General features: G+C 38.3%; 1 protein-coding gene across 1 annotated transcript in view; it reads left to right on the plus strand.

The window, feature by feature from the left end:
- The window catches only part of prkd2 (protein kinase D2), a 34,028-nt gene extending 22,509 nt beyond the window's left edge, over positions 1-11,519 (plus strand). Inside the window, exons 6-18 of the mRNA XM_053647829.1 lie at positions 216-287; positions 2,090-2,252; positions 2,331-2,442; positions 3,232-3,309; positions 5,002-5,299; positions 5,378-5,430; positions 5,545-5,617; positions 5,741-5,847; positions 6,096-6,257; positions 6,579-6,677; positions 8,906-9,173; positions 9,453-9,538; positions 9,809-11,519. Of these exons, the coding sequence (XP_053503804.1) occupies positions 216-287; positions 2,090-2,252; positions 2,331-2,442; positions 3,232-3,309; positions 5,002-5,299; positions 5,378-5,430; positions 5,545-5,617; positions 5,741-5,847; positions 6,096-6,257; positions 6,579-6,677; positions 8,906-9,173; positions 9,453-9,538; positions 9,809-10,030 (1,793 nt within the window). The 3' untranslated portion in view covers positions 10,031-11,519. The remainder of the gene's footprint in view (positions 1-215; positions 288-2,089; positions 2,253-2,330; positions 2,443-3,231; positions 3,310-5,001; positions 5,300-5,377; positions 5,431-5,544; positions 5,618-5,740; positions 5,848-6,095; positions 6,258-6,578; positions 6,678-8,905; positions 9,174-9,452; positions 9,539-9,808) is intronic.
- The last annotated feature ends 2,294 nt before the right edge of the window (positions 11,520-13,813 follow it).

Raw genomic sequence — 13,813 nt, forward strand, 5'->3', positions numbered from 1 at the left:
AGTTTGATGTTACAACTACTTTAGGCTAAAATTCACAAAAAGACAACTGTCTTTGGCATTAGTCAGTCTTTTTTTTATTATTTTATTTTGTTGGGTACTGCATTATGTAATATGTATACTATACTACTTAAATTACTTGATCACTAATTTAATTGTATTATATTTTATTGATAACATATTAACATACATGATAACATGTATTTCTCCTCATTCAGACTGCAAATTCAACTGCCACAAGAGGTGTGCATACAAAGTGCCCAATGACTGTCTTGGGGAAACTATTGGAGGTAATAAAACATGCACATGGACTCTTCATCAAAGCTGCATAGAAATAAGCACAGATTCAGGCCCACTGGATTTTTATATATATATATATATATATATATATATATATATATATATATATATATATATATATATATATATATATATATATATTAATAGAGGAAAACATGATCCAAAAGGTTTTCTGTAAGAAACTGTTAAGGTATTTAGGCAGTTGACAACAATAGCCATCTAATAATACTTTTTGCCAGATGTACTTTAGTTATTAGGTTTCTTACATGCTATAAAGATCAGGAAAGTTCACAGGACATGCTGCCAGAAATCTACTATAAATTTGGGAAGCACTCCCTTCAGTCTCCTCTTCAGGAGGTGAAATGCTCCTCAGTTGGGTTAAGGTCTGGTGATTGACTTGGCCAGTCTAAAACCTTCCACTTTTGCTTCTCCTGGATAAAGTTCTTTGTTGAGTTGGCAGTGTGTTTTGGAGCGCTGTCTTGCTGCATGATGAAGTTCCTCCTGATTAGATTAGATGCATTTCTCTGTAAATTGGCAGACAGAATGTTTCTATAGACTACAGTGAGCCTGTTTCAGAAGCAGCCATGCAAGCCCAAGCCATGACGCTACCTCCACCATGTTTCACAGATGAGCTTGTATGTTTTGGATCATGAGCAGATCCTTTATTTCTCCACACTTTGGCCTTCCATCAGTTTGTTAGAGGTTCATCTTGGTTCCAGAACTTTTGTGGCTCATCTCTGTATTTCTATGTGAAATCCAATCTGGACTTCAGTTTCCTTTTTTCCCCCCAAAGTCTATTTTAAAAACTTTTAACATATTCTATGTAGGCTTTGAAATTAGTATCAGATGTTCCTAGAAAAAGAAGGGCCAACAGAAACCATAAAAATTTGTGTTAGGTAATAAAAAAAATTTATGCTGATTTAAATAAAAAAAAGTTTATGAATGGATTTCATTGTTTAGATTACATTTTATAAGATAACGGCTGTTGTGATGAGAAACAGGATTATCAAATTGTGATGCCGTTTCTCTTTGAAAGCTATTAGCCAGATAGCTGTAGTATAAGCACAGAGATATGGAGGTGAGACCCGGTGAAGTAGCCTGCTGGAGTTTACTGCAGAAGAAAAGTAGGTCAGGATTTATAATATAATGTGTAACTTTCCCCTATTATTAACATCTATCCATCTTCCATACCGCTTATCCTGCACAGGGTCACGGGGGGCCTAGAGAATATCCACGGGGACTCGGGGCACAAGGCGGGGGACACCCTGGATGGGTGCCAAGCCATTGAAGGGCACAATCGCACACACATTCACACAAAATACGTTCACACACTACGGACAATTTGGAAATGCAAATCAGCCTACAACACATGTCTTTGGACTGAGGGAGGAAACCCCTGAAGCATAAATGTCCAGATCATGATTTTATTTAGCATATTTCCTCATTCTACCAAAGTATATTTCTACTTACGCCCCTCCCAGCACAACACATAATGTGCTTCTGAATCATTCATAGACATGAGTTTATTTACGTCAGGCACAGTGCACAGGCGTTAATTTGCATTTTGACCACAGTCAAGCCAGCTGAGGTACAAACAGGTAACTGAATGTAACAATAACTGTGTGGTCTTACGCATTATGCTTGTGCCACCTGCTTAGCTGATTGGATATTTGCATGAATGACCAGGTGTTCAGGTATTCCTAGCAAGTTTTGTATCTGAATCCATTCTGAATTTTCATTGTGTGGTTTTTCCCATGTCCATCTATCTTTTCCTTCTTTCTCTTTCTCACAGATATGTTTAGTCCAGCTGCAGACACAGAAGTACCGATGGATTACAGTAATGAATATTTGGATTCAGAAAGAACTTCACTGATGGATGAATCAGATGAGGCCTGCAGCATCCCTGGCTCCTTCTCCCCTGACAACAGTCAGGATGGAGCCGGTGGAGACCAGAGGTCAGACACACACTATCTCGCTCACTCGCGCTCTTTCGTTTAAAAACATTGATTAAGTATGTGTTCTGATCTCCTCAGTGCTAATATTCCCCTCATGAGAGTGGTACAGTCAGTGAGACACACCACACGCCGCTCCAGTAAAGCTATCAAGGAAGGCTGGATGGTGCACTACAGCAACAAGGACACCCTGGTACACTGCTTTTCTAGTTCATACAAATAATTCCCTCTGCACTGAAACAAATAAGAAAAATTAAGGACAGTACATTTCATTACCAAATATGAGGCAAATTAACATTATTTCTGTGTGACAGAAAATGCTTGAAATGAAAGAAATTATGACTTGATATGATTTCCATAAATAAATGGCAAGGTTATTACTTTGTCAATATTGTATTAATTGCCTAGATGGAACAATATAGATCAATTATTTGTTCTTGTTTTTCAGTGAATTATTATTTCTTTATTTCACATCCTTTATCTGCATTAAAAGACACAAACAACTCAGCCTTTACACTTACCTGAGATTCTGCTCTGCACTCTTTTGCATTACATTTTTTTCTTTGCATTTTATTATTATTTTTTTTTAATTGATGGGTGTTCACGTGTACTCTTATCATCTGATGAGATGTATTAGATGCCACACAAGTAATTGGCGTGCGTTTTTTAGCTATCGTCTAGTCTTCACGAGAATTACTGCTGGACGTGTTCTTTAACCAGGTGAACAAAGGTTAAACACACATTGGTGAATGAAAAATGTTTACATAGATATATTAAACAGATCTTGCAAAAAAAAAAAAAAATTTTTTCCATAGTCTCTCCTTCAATCTATGCTTCTTGCTTTCTCTTCTCCTCACATATATTTCCAGCTTATCTTCCTCTCCATGTATCTCTCCTCCTCTCTGTGGGGTGGTGCAGCTCTCTTCCTCACTAACATTGACTCCTTGTTGACCTATGATCCCTGACCTTTCACCCCCAACAGAGGAAGCGACACTACTGGCGCCTAGACTGCAAATGCATCATCCTTTTCCATAATGACACCACCAATAAATACTACAAGGTAAGAATTTTACAAACTTAAAAAAAAGTTTTTGCTACTGTTTTTGTATCTTAATATGAGTAGGCGGTGATGTTACTCATTCCCACTGTTTAAGCAGTGTACGTGTGAGACGAAAATAAGAAATTTGATAACATAACTCCTAGTGTCCTACTGTGACCTGTAAACATTTTGTTTCTCTTCTTATGTTTTGGTAATAAATCTGAGAAGCCATATGATTAAGGCATTAATACCGTAGGAATAAGAAACAATAAAGCTTATAAGATGCATTAAAGTGATTTATATGGAGGGCAGTGCTGGTTAGAAAATTACTTTTCATCTGTCCTCCGATTACAGCCATGCCCCCTGATTACAGCTCATAGGGATGTGATTGGACACTGATTTACATTGCATGTGTCCTAAAGGAACCCTAGTGGTTATCTGCAGTTCATAGAACATGGTTGCTCTTGCATGCATGTTGTGAATATCCTCAGTGCTAGAGAGGGCCTGAAGTGAACTACAATGCCTGTCCCTGTGAGGCAAATCCCTGAAAAAACCTCAGAAAAAAATAGGTGTTTCAGAGCATTTGGATCATGAAGGTATACACTGTGCAGATCAAACAGTCATGAATCCTGTGGTTGCACGGCTACAATGACATCTGACAATTTCAGTGTATGGAATGGCAGGGTTTTGGGAAATCTTACATTTTTACAAATCAGGAAGTACATTTAGTAGAAACCGTTGTTCTCAACAGCCAACTTTCTTTATTGTGCCTTTGTCCAGGAGGGAGCTAGCTCTTGAAACTGTGCAAAGTTAAATGATTGTGATACCTGCAGTTGTTTGGAAATTTCTCCTAAGACTCGTGGAGGTCCACAACATTTTTTTTTGTTGAGTTCTTGGCTGAGTTGTTTGGACTGTTTGAAGTTGTCTTTCCCATGCTTTCAAGGGTAAAAAGATACTGAACCTTAAATACAGGTGCAGGCGCACTCCCAGTTAACTCCTAATGATGACACAATCTTCTAAAAGTCATTACATTCATTTCTGGAATCTTCCAGACTCTTTACATAGACAGTGAACTAGATGTATGTAAAGCTTTGACCCAGTGGAATTTTGATATAGTGAATTATATCTTAAATAAATCTGTCTCTAATTGATTGTTATAAAATTACCTGACATGAAAAGAGAAGATGCACTTGCCAAAAGAACTGAAATGTGTAGAGTTGTGAAAAACTGAGATTGAATATCTTTAGCGTAAGTGTGTATACAATTTTGGCCTCAACTGTAGGCTGATAAACAAATATGCAGTATTTTGTTGTTGTTGTTGTTGTTGTTGTTGTTTTGTCCAACTGAGCATTTGTGCAGAATTGTGTAAACTTTCTGTAAACACAGAACAAGTGGTTCACTAATAGGGTATAGCCATAGATGCCAGCTAACCACTGTGTATATGATAAACAATACGTAGTTCTGGATCCTCTGCAACTCTGACCCAGAGCAAAGCAGCTACTCTAAGTGAGTGAGAGTAATATCATGAAGACTTTTAACTGTGATTCGTTATGCATCTTATTCCATTGTTATACTGTACATGAACGTCACAACTTAGTCCTGAATAATATAATTATATTCTATTTTCATAAAGGGTGCTAATGAGTTTGCGTGTGACTGTAGATTGATGTGAAATATGACTTCACTGACAGTTCATGTATTTTGTCTTTCCAGGAAATACCTCTTTCTGAAATTCTTGAAGTATGCCCAGCGAGTGATTTCAATCTGGTGCCCAGTGGTGCCAGCCCACACTGCTTTGAGATTGTGACTGGTACCATTCGATACTTTGTGGGTGAGGATTCGAACCCCTCCCAATTACCTAGCATGACAGTTCCCACCTCATCAAATAGTGTAGGACCCATTAGTGGAGTGGGACAGGAAGTTGCCAGAGCTTGGGAAAACGCCATACGTCAGGCCCTTATGCCAGTCATCTTCCAAGACAATCCACCATCTGAAGGCAGCACCCCTCACAGTAAGGATACGATCTCTGAATCGATCAGTTTTCTTTGTGGTTGAAAGCTTCAGTGCTTAATTGCAAAATGTTTCTCAGGACAGGCATCAGTCAGTATTTCAGTGTCCAACAGTCAGATTCAGGAGAATGTGGTAAGTGTGCACAATTAAGAGCAACGTTCTGATTAGGAATATTAAGGGTTTTGATGCTGATGTGAACAGTGATGAGGAAAGTAATGGTAATGATGGTGCTGATATTTTCTGTAGGATATTGGCATGATTTATCAGATTTTCGCTGATGAGGTTCTGGGTTCTGGCCAGTTTGGAGTGGTGTATGGTGGTATGTATATTCAAAAGTTTAAAGAAAGTTTTACCAAAATGTGATTGAGTATACCATCTCATTTTCAGATTGTTATAAATTCCCTTTCATTCATCATTTATACATTCCTTGTTTATTAAACAGGAAAGCACAGAAAATCTGGAAGAGATGTGGCTATCAAGGTAATCGACAAGCTTCGCTTTCCAACTAAACAGGAGAGCCAATTGAGGAACGAGGTGGCCATACTCCAGGTAGCCATTCAGGGGAAGTGCATTATGGGGGTGTGAAATTCCACTGCAACAGTCATGTGTTTTAGCCACTTTGGTCAAGAATTGCATTTGCATTACCAACGGTAGTGCCGAAATGGTTTAAAAGTCTGCTCATATTTCTTACAAGCTGGTTTTGAGAATGTTCACCTTTTATGTCACCACATAATAAGGGCCTTTGTTTATTTCCTTTCTCACTCTCCTGACCTTTTCTCATATCTCTTCTTTTCCAGAGTCTGCGTCATCTGGGCATAGTGAATCTGGAGTGTATGTTTGAAACTCCTGAAAAAGTGTTTGTTGTTATGGAGAAGCTTCATGGAGACATGCTAGAGATGATCCTCTCAAGTGAGAATGGACGGCTACCTGAGAGGCTCACAAAGTTTCTGATCACACAGGTCAGAAATTCGTTACGTGTAGAGTATATACAAACCATTACAGCTGACTATCATATTCATGATCTACTTTAAGTATTCGTTCAGAATGTGGTTGTATGTGTGTAATGACTCAAAATTGATACCAGACATCTTAATCTAAATGTACACAGGTGTGTTCAGATTCATACTTGATGGATTAATACTTAACGAGTGTGGACTTGCATCTGCCTTGCTATACTTCTTGTTGTATACAGGTATAAAATTGAATCATTTGATAAATGAACATATACTTTTCTCTTGTGGTTTTTCCCTCTCTTTCTCGTTCTCTTTATCGTACTGCAGATCTTGGCTGCCCTAAGGCACCTCCACTTCAAGAATATTGTGCATTGTGACTTGAAACCTGAGAATGTGCTGCTGTCTTCAGCTGATCCATTCCCACAGGTAATGACCTCATAGCAAACGCAAACCATAACACTTAACAATAAAAGTACAGTGAGAGTTCATAGTTAACATTTGTTTTCTTCTGTCAATTTGATAAGTCATGACTAATAAATAAGTATATGACTGGTTTCTTGATTTTAAAGTGTATTCCACAGTGTTGATCTTTACAATAGCTATTAGAGTCCTAACCAAATCCGCTGTTAATGAATTATTATGTTCAGATTTATTAAAGTTTTTTGTGTGTAAAAACACATGCAAACTTGATAGCAAACGCAATATGTGCTAACAGGGTCTCGGCTGATGAAGTCTTTCAAATGATCAAAGTACATGCATTTTTTTTTGCGTGTTTGGCTTAATGAATATACAGTTAAAAGTGCCGGGTGGTGTTAATGCAAACACAGGAATTTAAAACACTCAAAGTATTTTGAAAGTCACCTGAGGAATGGTGTTGAAATTAGTACAGCTAAAGGACATGTAAATGTATTTAAGCTATAATGGTATAGCTTCTATAGCTAAGGTATAGTTTGTTTCGGCCAATTAAAGACAAAATCAATCCATTATTTTAATAAAGTGTCTCACAATTATGTTTCAGTATTTAAAGTAGTTTAAAATTATGAGAAGGTTTCTCAAAGTTATGGCTTTATATTACCATAGTGATGTTTGTTTCATATTAGATATGTTGCACATTAGCAACAGCATTCAAAGAGATCCCAACAGTATGTCAGGTGGCAGAGATGGCTGCAGTTACAGGTAATGCTTGATTTAAAGCAGACAGGCAAATAAATCCAAATCACAGGGTGTACCCCGCCTTGTGCCCGATGCTCCCTGGGATAGGCTCCAGGTTTCCCCGTGACCCTGAAAAGGATAAAGCGGTATAGAAGATGGATGGATGGATGGATGTGGCAAAAACATGGTCAGAACAGGCAGATAATCAGGCAATCATCAAACACATGGAAAAGAGCTACTCCAGACTCAAGAAACCAAAATATAAATATCAAGAACAGGATATCGAACACAGTAAACAAAAACTTGGTACATCAGGCATGTACACTGAGTGATACTTCAGATCATGTGTGGTTATGGAGTCATATTTATAGAGTGCAGGTGTGCTTGATTAGAAGCCAGGTGATGTTGAATGTGGAATTGAAGCATTTTTCTGGGGATTGTCATTCTGGGCATCCATGTTATAATGGTATAATCTGGGATACGGAATTTGTCACTGAGTCCAGGATTGACATGACAGGATGTCTAGAGGTGTTGTTAGAGGGACACTTTCTCATAGAGGTTTCAGGGGCTAGGCAGCAGTGAGGTGGCAATTCCAGCATGTAAGTTACCTCATTGGTTCTTTGCATTATATATTGAATGGTCCCATGTAATGGTGGGTCAGTTTTCTTCAGCCTTGTGTGGTGCAAATGTCTTTGTGGTCAAGAGCCTGTGGTCAGGTTTGGGCTGTTTCCTGATAAATGTCCCATGAGAATGCACCCACAAAGCAAGACTGGGAAATATTTGTTGTTTTCCAGTTTCTTTGGGGAGTGCAGGGTGAAGGCATGACGGGGAGTCTGCCTTAGTGTTCTTTGAGCCAGGTCTGCAACAGAGATTGAACCGGAATCTGGCAAAGAAGAGAGCTCATGTTTCCTGCTGTGAGTTTAAATGTTTGGCTGTTTTGAGGTACTCAAGGTTTTTGTGGTTGGTGTAGATGATAAATGGTTGCTCAGCACCCTCCAGCCAGTGGTTCCACTGCTCTAGGGCTAGTTTGACCTTGAGCAGTTGTCTGTTCCCAGTGTCATCATTCCTTTCTCCAGGTGAGAGTTTCCTTGAAATTAATGCCAGAGGGTAAAGCTTAGGTTTCTCTCTGAACCAGTGTGACAACCCTAACCCTAAGCCTAACTCAGCGGTAGAGGGTTCAGTCCTCTATAGTCAGTGCATGGTCTGCCCCCCTTTTTTCCCACAAAGTATAATCCAGCAGATGCATGTGATGTGGAGGGTCAAATCTAGCCTTATTTGAGTGCTTCCTCGATGTACTCCATAGCTTTATTCTGTGTGGCAGACTAGGGAGATGCGGTTATGAGGTGATGTGGTGCCAGCCATGAGCTCCATGGCACAATCATATGGCCTCTGAGGAGGCATTTATCAGTGGTAGATTAAGTTAAGCACCTTTTATTATTCTACTTTTAATATTTCTCTCTTTTTTTTTTTAAATCATGTGTTTCTTTGAAACTCCTTCCCAGGTGAAGCTGTGTGATTTTGGTTTTGCGCGGATCATTGGGGAGAAGTCTTTTAGGCGCTCTGTGGTGGGAACACCTGCTTACTTGGCTCCAGAGGTGCTGCTGAACCAGGGGTACAACCGTTCTCTGGATATGTGGTCTGTTGGAGTCATTATGTATGTCAGCTTGAGCGGGACCTTTCCCTTTAATGAGGATGAAGATATCAATGACCAGATCCACAATGCTGCTTTCATGTACCCACCAAACCCCTGGAGGCAAATCTCTACAGAAGGTATATTTCTTGATAGTAGTACCAGTTTTTGCCTTTGTCAGATAAATAAGAACAGAACACCAATGCATTTCAGTGATTACTGTACCTACATCATGTCTGCTCTTCGTATTGCTTTTAATAGCAATTATACGAATCACGTTATTAAAACATGATTGAAAGCTGAGAACAAGTACCTGGCTGTTGAAATTGTAGAACTGTAGAAAATGCGCAATGAGAGGAGAAATCAGAAGCACAGAACAATACAAATTAAATGTGTCATCTCTCCTTTTTTTCCCGTAGCTATTGATCTCATCAATAACCTGCTTCAAGTGAAGTTGAGAAAACGCTATAGTGTGGACAAGAGCCTGAGTCATGTCTATTTACAGGTAACATTAGACACATGCAGAGAAGTGCAGGATTACTGGAATCAAGAACTGGATTAAAGAAATATGAAAATGGCAAGGAAACAGGAAAAGTAATAAATTAGAAAACAGAAGGTTTTACTGCAAAATACATTTCCAGCGAAGAACAAAGCTGACACACTCCATACATATTTTGATTTCTATTTACCGTCATTGCCTCTAAATCAGTCTTTCTCTCTTACCCCATCTGCCATTTTTCACACTCCATTTTTCTTTCTCATTCTGTCTTTTAAGGACTATCAGACATGGCTGGACCTGCGAGAACTGGAATCAAAGCTTGGTGAACGTTATATAACCCATGAAAGTGATGATGCTCGCTGGCAGAGGTTCGCTCAGGAGCACACACTGCCTTACCCAGCTCACCTGGTACCTGCATCGACTGCCTATGATGACGAGCAGAAGGACATTGACGATGCTTGTATGCAGGGACTGACTGAGCGTGTTAGCATCCTCTGAGAAAAGTGGAAGAAGCAGCCAAATGTCAGTTGGAGGGGGCAATTAGCTATCTTCAAAGTTGGCTTGAATAGATTGGACCTCTTCTTCTCCACTTTTTTTTTTTATCTATCAAGTCCCTCTACCTTCTTTGCACTATGTACAGCTGTATGCTCCAAAACTGTTGATGAAGACTCTACAGCTGTATCTTTTCAGACAGGTAGAGGTTCCTTTATGCCAAACCTTTCCATAGTTTACAGAACACAGGGGTAGTGGGAAGACAAAAGCAAACATAACTGTGTACAGTGCAACCATATTACCATTGTATCATATTCCTTTTAATGCTTCTTTAGCCCCTGATTCAGTTCGCATTGGTGGTAAGTCTATGTTCTTAGTATTACATTATGCATTATGGTTTAGTGGATTTGAGTTGATCAGTTTTTCACTGAGGTCATATAGTTTGTCAATAGACATAGACATTGACATTGTACATATTCCATACAATAAAGAACATACTTGTCAGACAATAGCATGCTTGTTCGTATTTTCCATCTAGGAGTTATTCTTAATACATTTTTGATTTTGCCTCACCGAATATTCCATTAGTGGGAAAAGCACAAATAAATACTGTAGATTACAGTGAGAATTTAAATGTACTGTGACCGAAGAGTACAATTTAAATAATCCAAAATCATATGGATCAATATATGGACTGTTCTTTAAAACAATGATTTAGGTGTGTCCTGCTTCATTGACCTTCTATATTAAATTCACAAATAAAGTTACACTTATGATAAAATACAAGCATCAAACATCCTAGTTTGCCATAAACCTCTATATCCATGATTTTGATGAGCGTATTTGTGGCATGCCAGACATGCAACTATATTTAATTGAAACGCTGTAACAAAAATCCTGACTAAACAAATAGGTTAACAGCAAGCTGGGGGTTAGGAATCTCTGCCTGGTTCCTTTTGATAAAGAACCTCACCTTTTGATTGAAGTAGATGTGGTGGATAGAGGGCCAGTCGGTCTCAAGTGGTCCAATAATTGTAAAGTTGGTTGCTTGACTGTTTTTAAAAAATTTTTTATTATTATTTTGAGTGGTTAAGCTCTAGGTATTGGCATTGGAAAACCACAATTTAAAAAAAAAAATTAAAAAAACTTTTTACTTGGCATCTTTGTGTCATGGCACACAACAAATTGTCGTTATACAGCTGTTTATGGAAATCTCAATATCTCGGCCAAAAGTATGTCATAACACCTTACTCTCTCACCCACATTTGGGCCATCCCCAAAATGTAGTCATAAAGTTGGTAAGTGTGAAGAATGTCTGTGTATGCTATAGAATTAACATTTTCCTTCACTGGAACGAAGGGGCCCAAACCTGTTCTCTCATGACAATGACCCTGTGCACAAAATGAAGTGCATAAAGACATAATTCCTCACAGCCATATTCCAAAATTGTCTTCCCAGAAGAGTGGAGACCGTTATAGCAGCAAAGGGGGACCTACTCCATATTGACCATCAAGACCATGGTTTTGGAATTGGATATTCAACAAGGACATACTTCAACAAGGCCCAAATACTTTTGGCCAAATAGTGTATAATCTCTTAGTCCACACAAACCTGTTCTTCTTTTGATGAGCTCTACATCATTTGCTGTAAAAGTGTGAGGTTTATTTGTTCCAACTGTATGGGTATGACTTATTTTGTAGCAGTTGGTTTTAAGAGTACACCGACAGAGAGCAAGGCAAAATGGATGCCATGACGGCCATTGCACTAGGCAAGATGATAAATTGAGATAATTGGGTGGCCATGTTTGTAGGCAACTCTGAGTTCTGGGAGTAGTAATCAACACCCCACAAAAAACTCACTCCAGGAGCAGGGCCCTTCCTAGGTCTCCTCCTGGGGCATGGACCTTGTCTGATTGTCTGATACTTTTGGCAACGTAGTGGGTCACGAACATCCCGGGCTGTCCCAGTACCTCTCCTCCGGTCCATAGCCCTCCCAGTCAATGAGGTATTACTGCTGGTCTTCTCTTCATAGTAGTCTAGGATCTCTTTCACGATGTAGGCTGGCTGTCCCTCAGTAGGGATATTAAGCAGCAGCTGCGAAGCAACCGTAAAGAAGACGGTGCAATGCAGCATTCAGTCATTTATTGAAATACAATATTGAAATGGTACTTTATACTTGGTTTCAAATGCAATTGTCAAATCTATTTATATGAGGAATTAAGGGTATAGGAAATGCCTGCATCTTTGCCTGCATCCAAAAGTCTCAAATGTGAAATTCACAGGTCTGTTAATGTCAAATTTCTTCTTCTAAAGTGTTTTGATGGCATATTACACATAGTTTTGTATGCAATTGCCAGATTTGAATAGCTTTATTGAGAATAAGGAAATAATGAGAGTGCAATTTTCCTAGATATAATAGCCTAGTTCTCTCAGGTCAATTCACAGAGCCAGTATTTAACATTTAAAATCAGTTTTCTCCATATTGAGTAATTTGATAAAGTGTTAGATGTAATTTTGTGTTCAGCTATCATTTTTTATTAGATAGTTAGGAAACATCAGGTGCAATTCGCCTATTCGTCTCACATTATTCAAAACATATTGAGTTTTTTGATAGTATATTATAGTACGTTTCATATTTCAGATGTCTAAGAAGTTTTGAGAATGAGGAGATAAAGGTGTAGGAGACAATAAGAGTCAAGTGTATGAAATTTTATTCACAGCTTGTATTCGTGCGCCATCTACAGGCGCGAGATCGTAACTACAGGACCTTCTCATTTCTCATTAACGTAATGTTTTTCTCGTAATAACGCGATATTTCCACTTAACCACTCGTTATTTTCCCCTTCAAACGAGATATGTTTCCCGTAATAACACGATATTTTCTCATAAACACGATATTTTCCTCTATAATCCAGTATTTCCAGGAAAAATAAATAAATTCTCATTCTAACGAGATACTGATTTTTTTTTAAATTAAAAAAAATATATGATTTTCATCCCTGCTTAAAAAAAAGTATAGAAACCCTCAGAGTTTGTAATGGTTATTAATGGGAATTGTATTGGTTTTAATGGAAACTGTAATGGTCCCTGTGGGTCTCTATTGGTAGGCCTAATTTGTTGCCTTCTAATGGATATGTCTAGTGGATACCATTAAGGACCAATAATGATAATGATTAACAGTTGATGGTTTGTAATGGTATTTGTAGTGGAAACCATTTGAATTTCTCCGATGGTTTTGTTTGTTTGTTTTTTTCCAGCAGGGATGCGTGACAACAATGAGCTACTGTACAGGTCTCCAGCTGGGGACAGAAAAGAAGTGTAGCTCTGTTGTTGTTAGATTAAACACCCCCCAATTACAACTTAGTATAATCATTTTCAGTGGAACTCTCATATATTTTATGGCAAGATTATTAATTAATATAGCGGGATTGCATGATGGTCCTGACTCAAATTATTAAATAATAAATTCATAAATTCTTATATCCACCGAAATGCTCGAGCGCATTATTATTATTATTATTATTATTATTATTATTATTATTATTATTGTTGTTGTTGTTGTTGTTGTTGTATAATTGCACAGATCACGTGCTGATTAGTATTTTATTTAGTAGTCTGTATTTCCTCATTCCCCGCCCCCCTGAAGTGAATTCCTGGTCACACCGCTGCTACTTTTTTTTTTTTTTTTTTTGTAAGGCTGCAATTTCTTTAGTTAAAAGCGCTATACAAACTGATTATCTACAGTTCCACATCACAGAGAGCAAAATGCCAGCAATAGGCCTACAACAAT

The sequence above is a fragment of the Ictalurus furcatus genome, chromosome 17 (genome assembly GCF_023375685.1).
Source record: "Ictalurus furcatus strain D&B chromosome 17, Billie_1.0, whole genome shotgun sequence".
Classification (NCBI taxonomy): domain Eukaryota; kingdom Metazoa; phylum Chordata; class Actinopteri; order Siluriformes; family Ictaluridae; genus Ictalurus; species Ictalurus furcatus.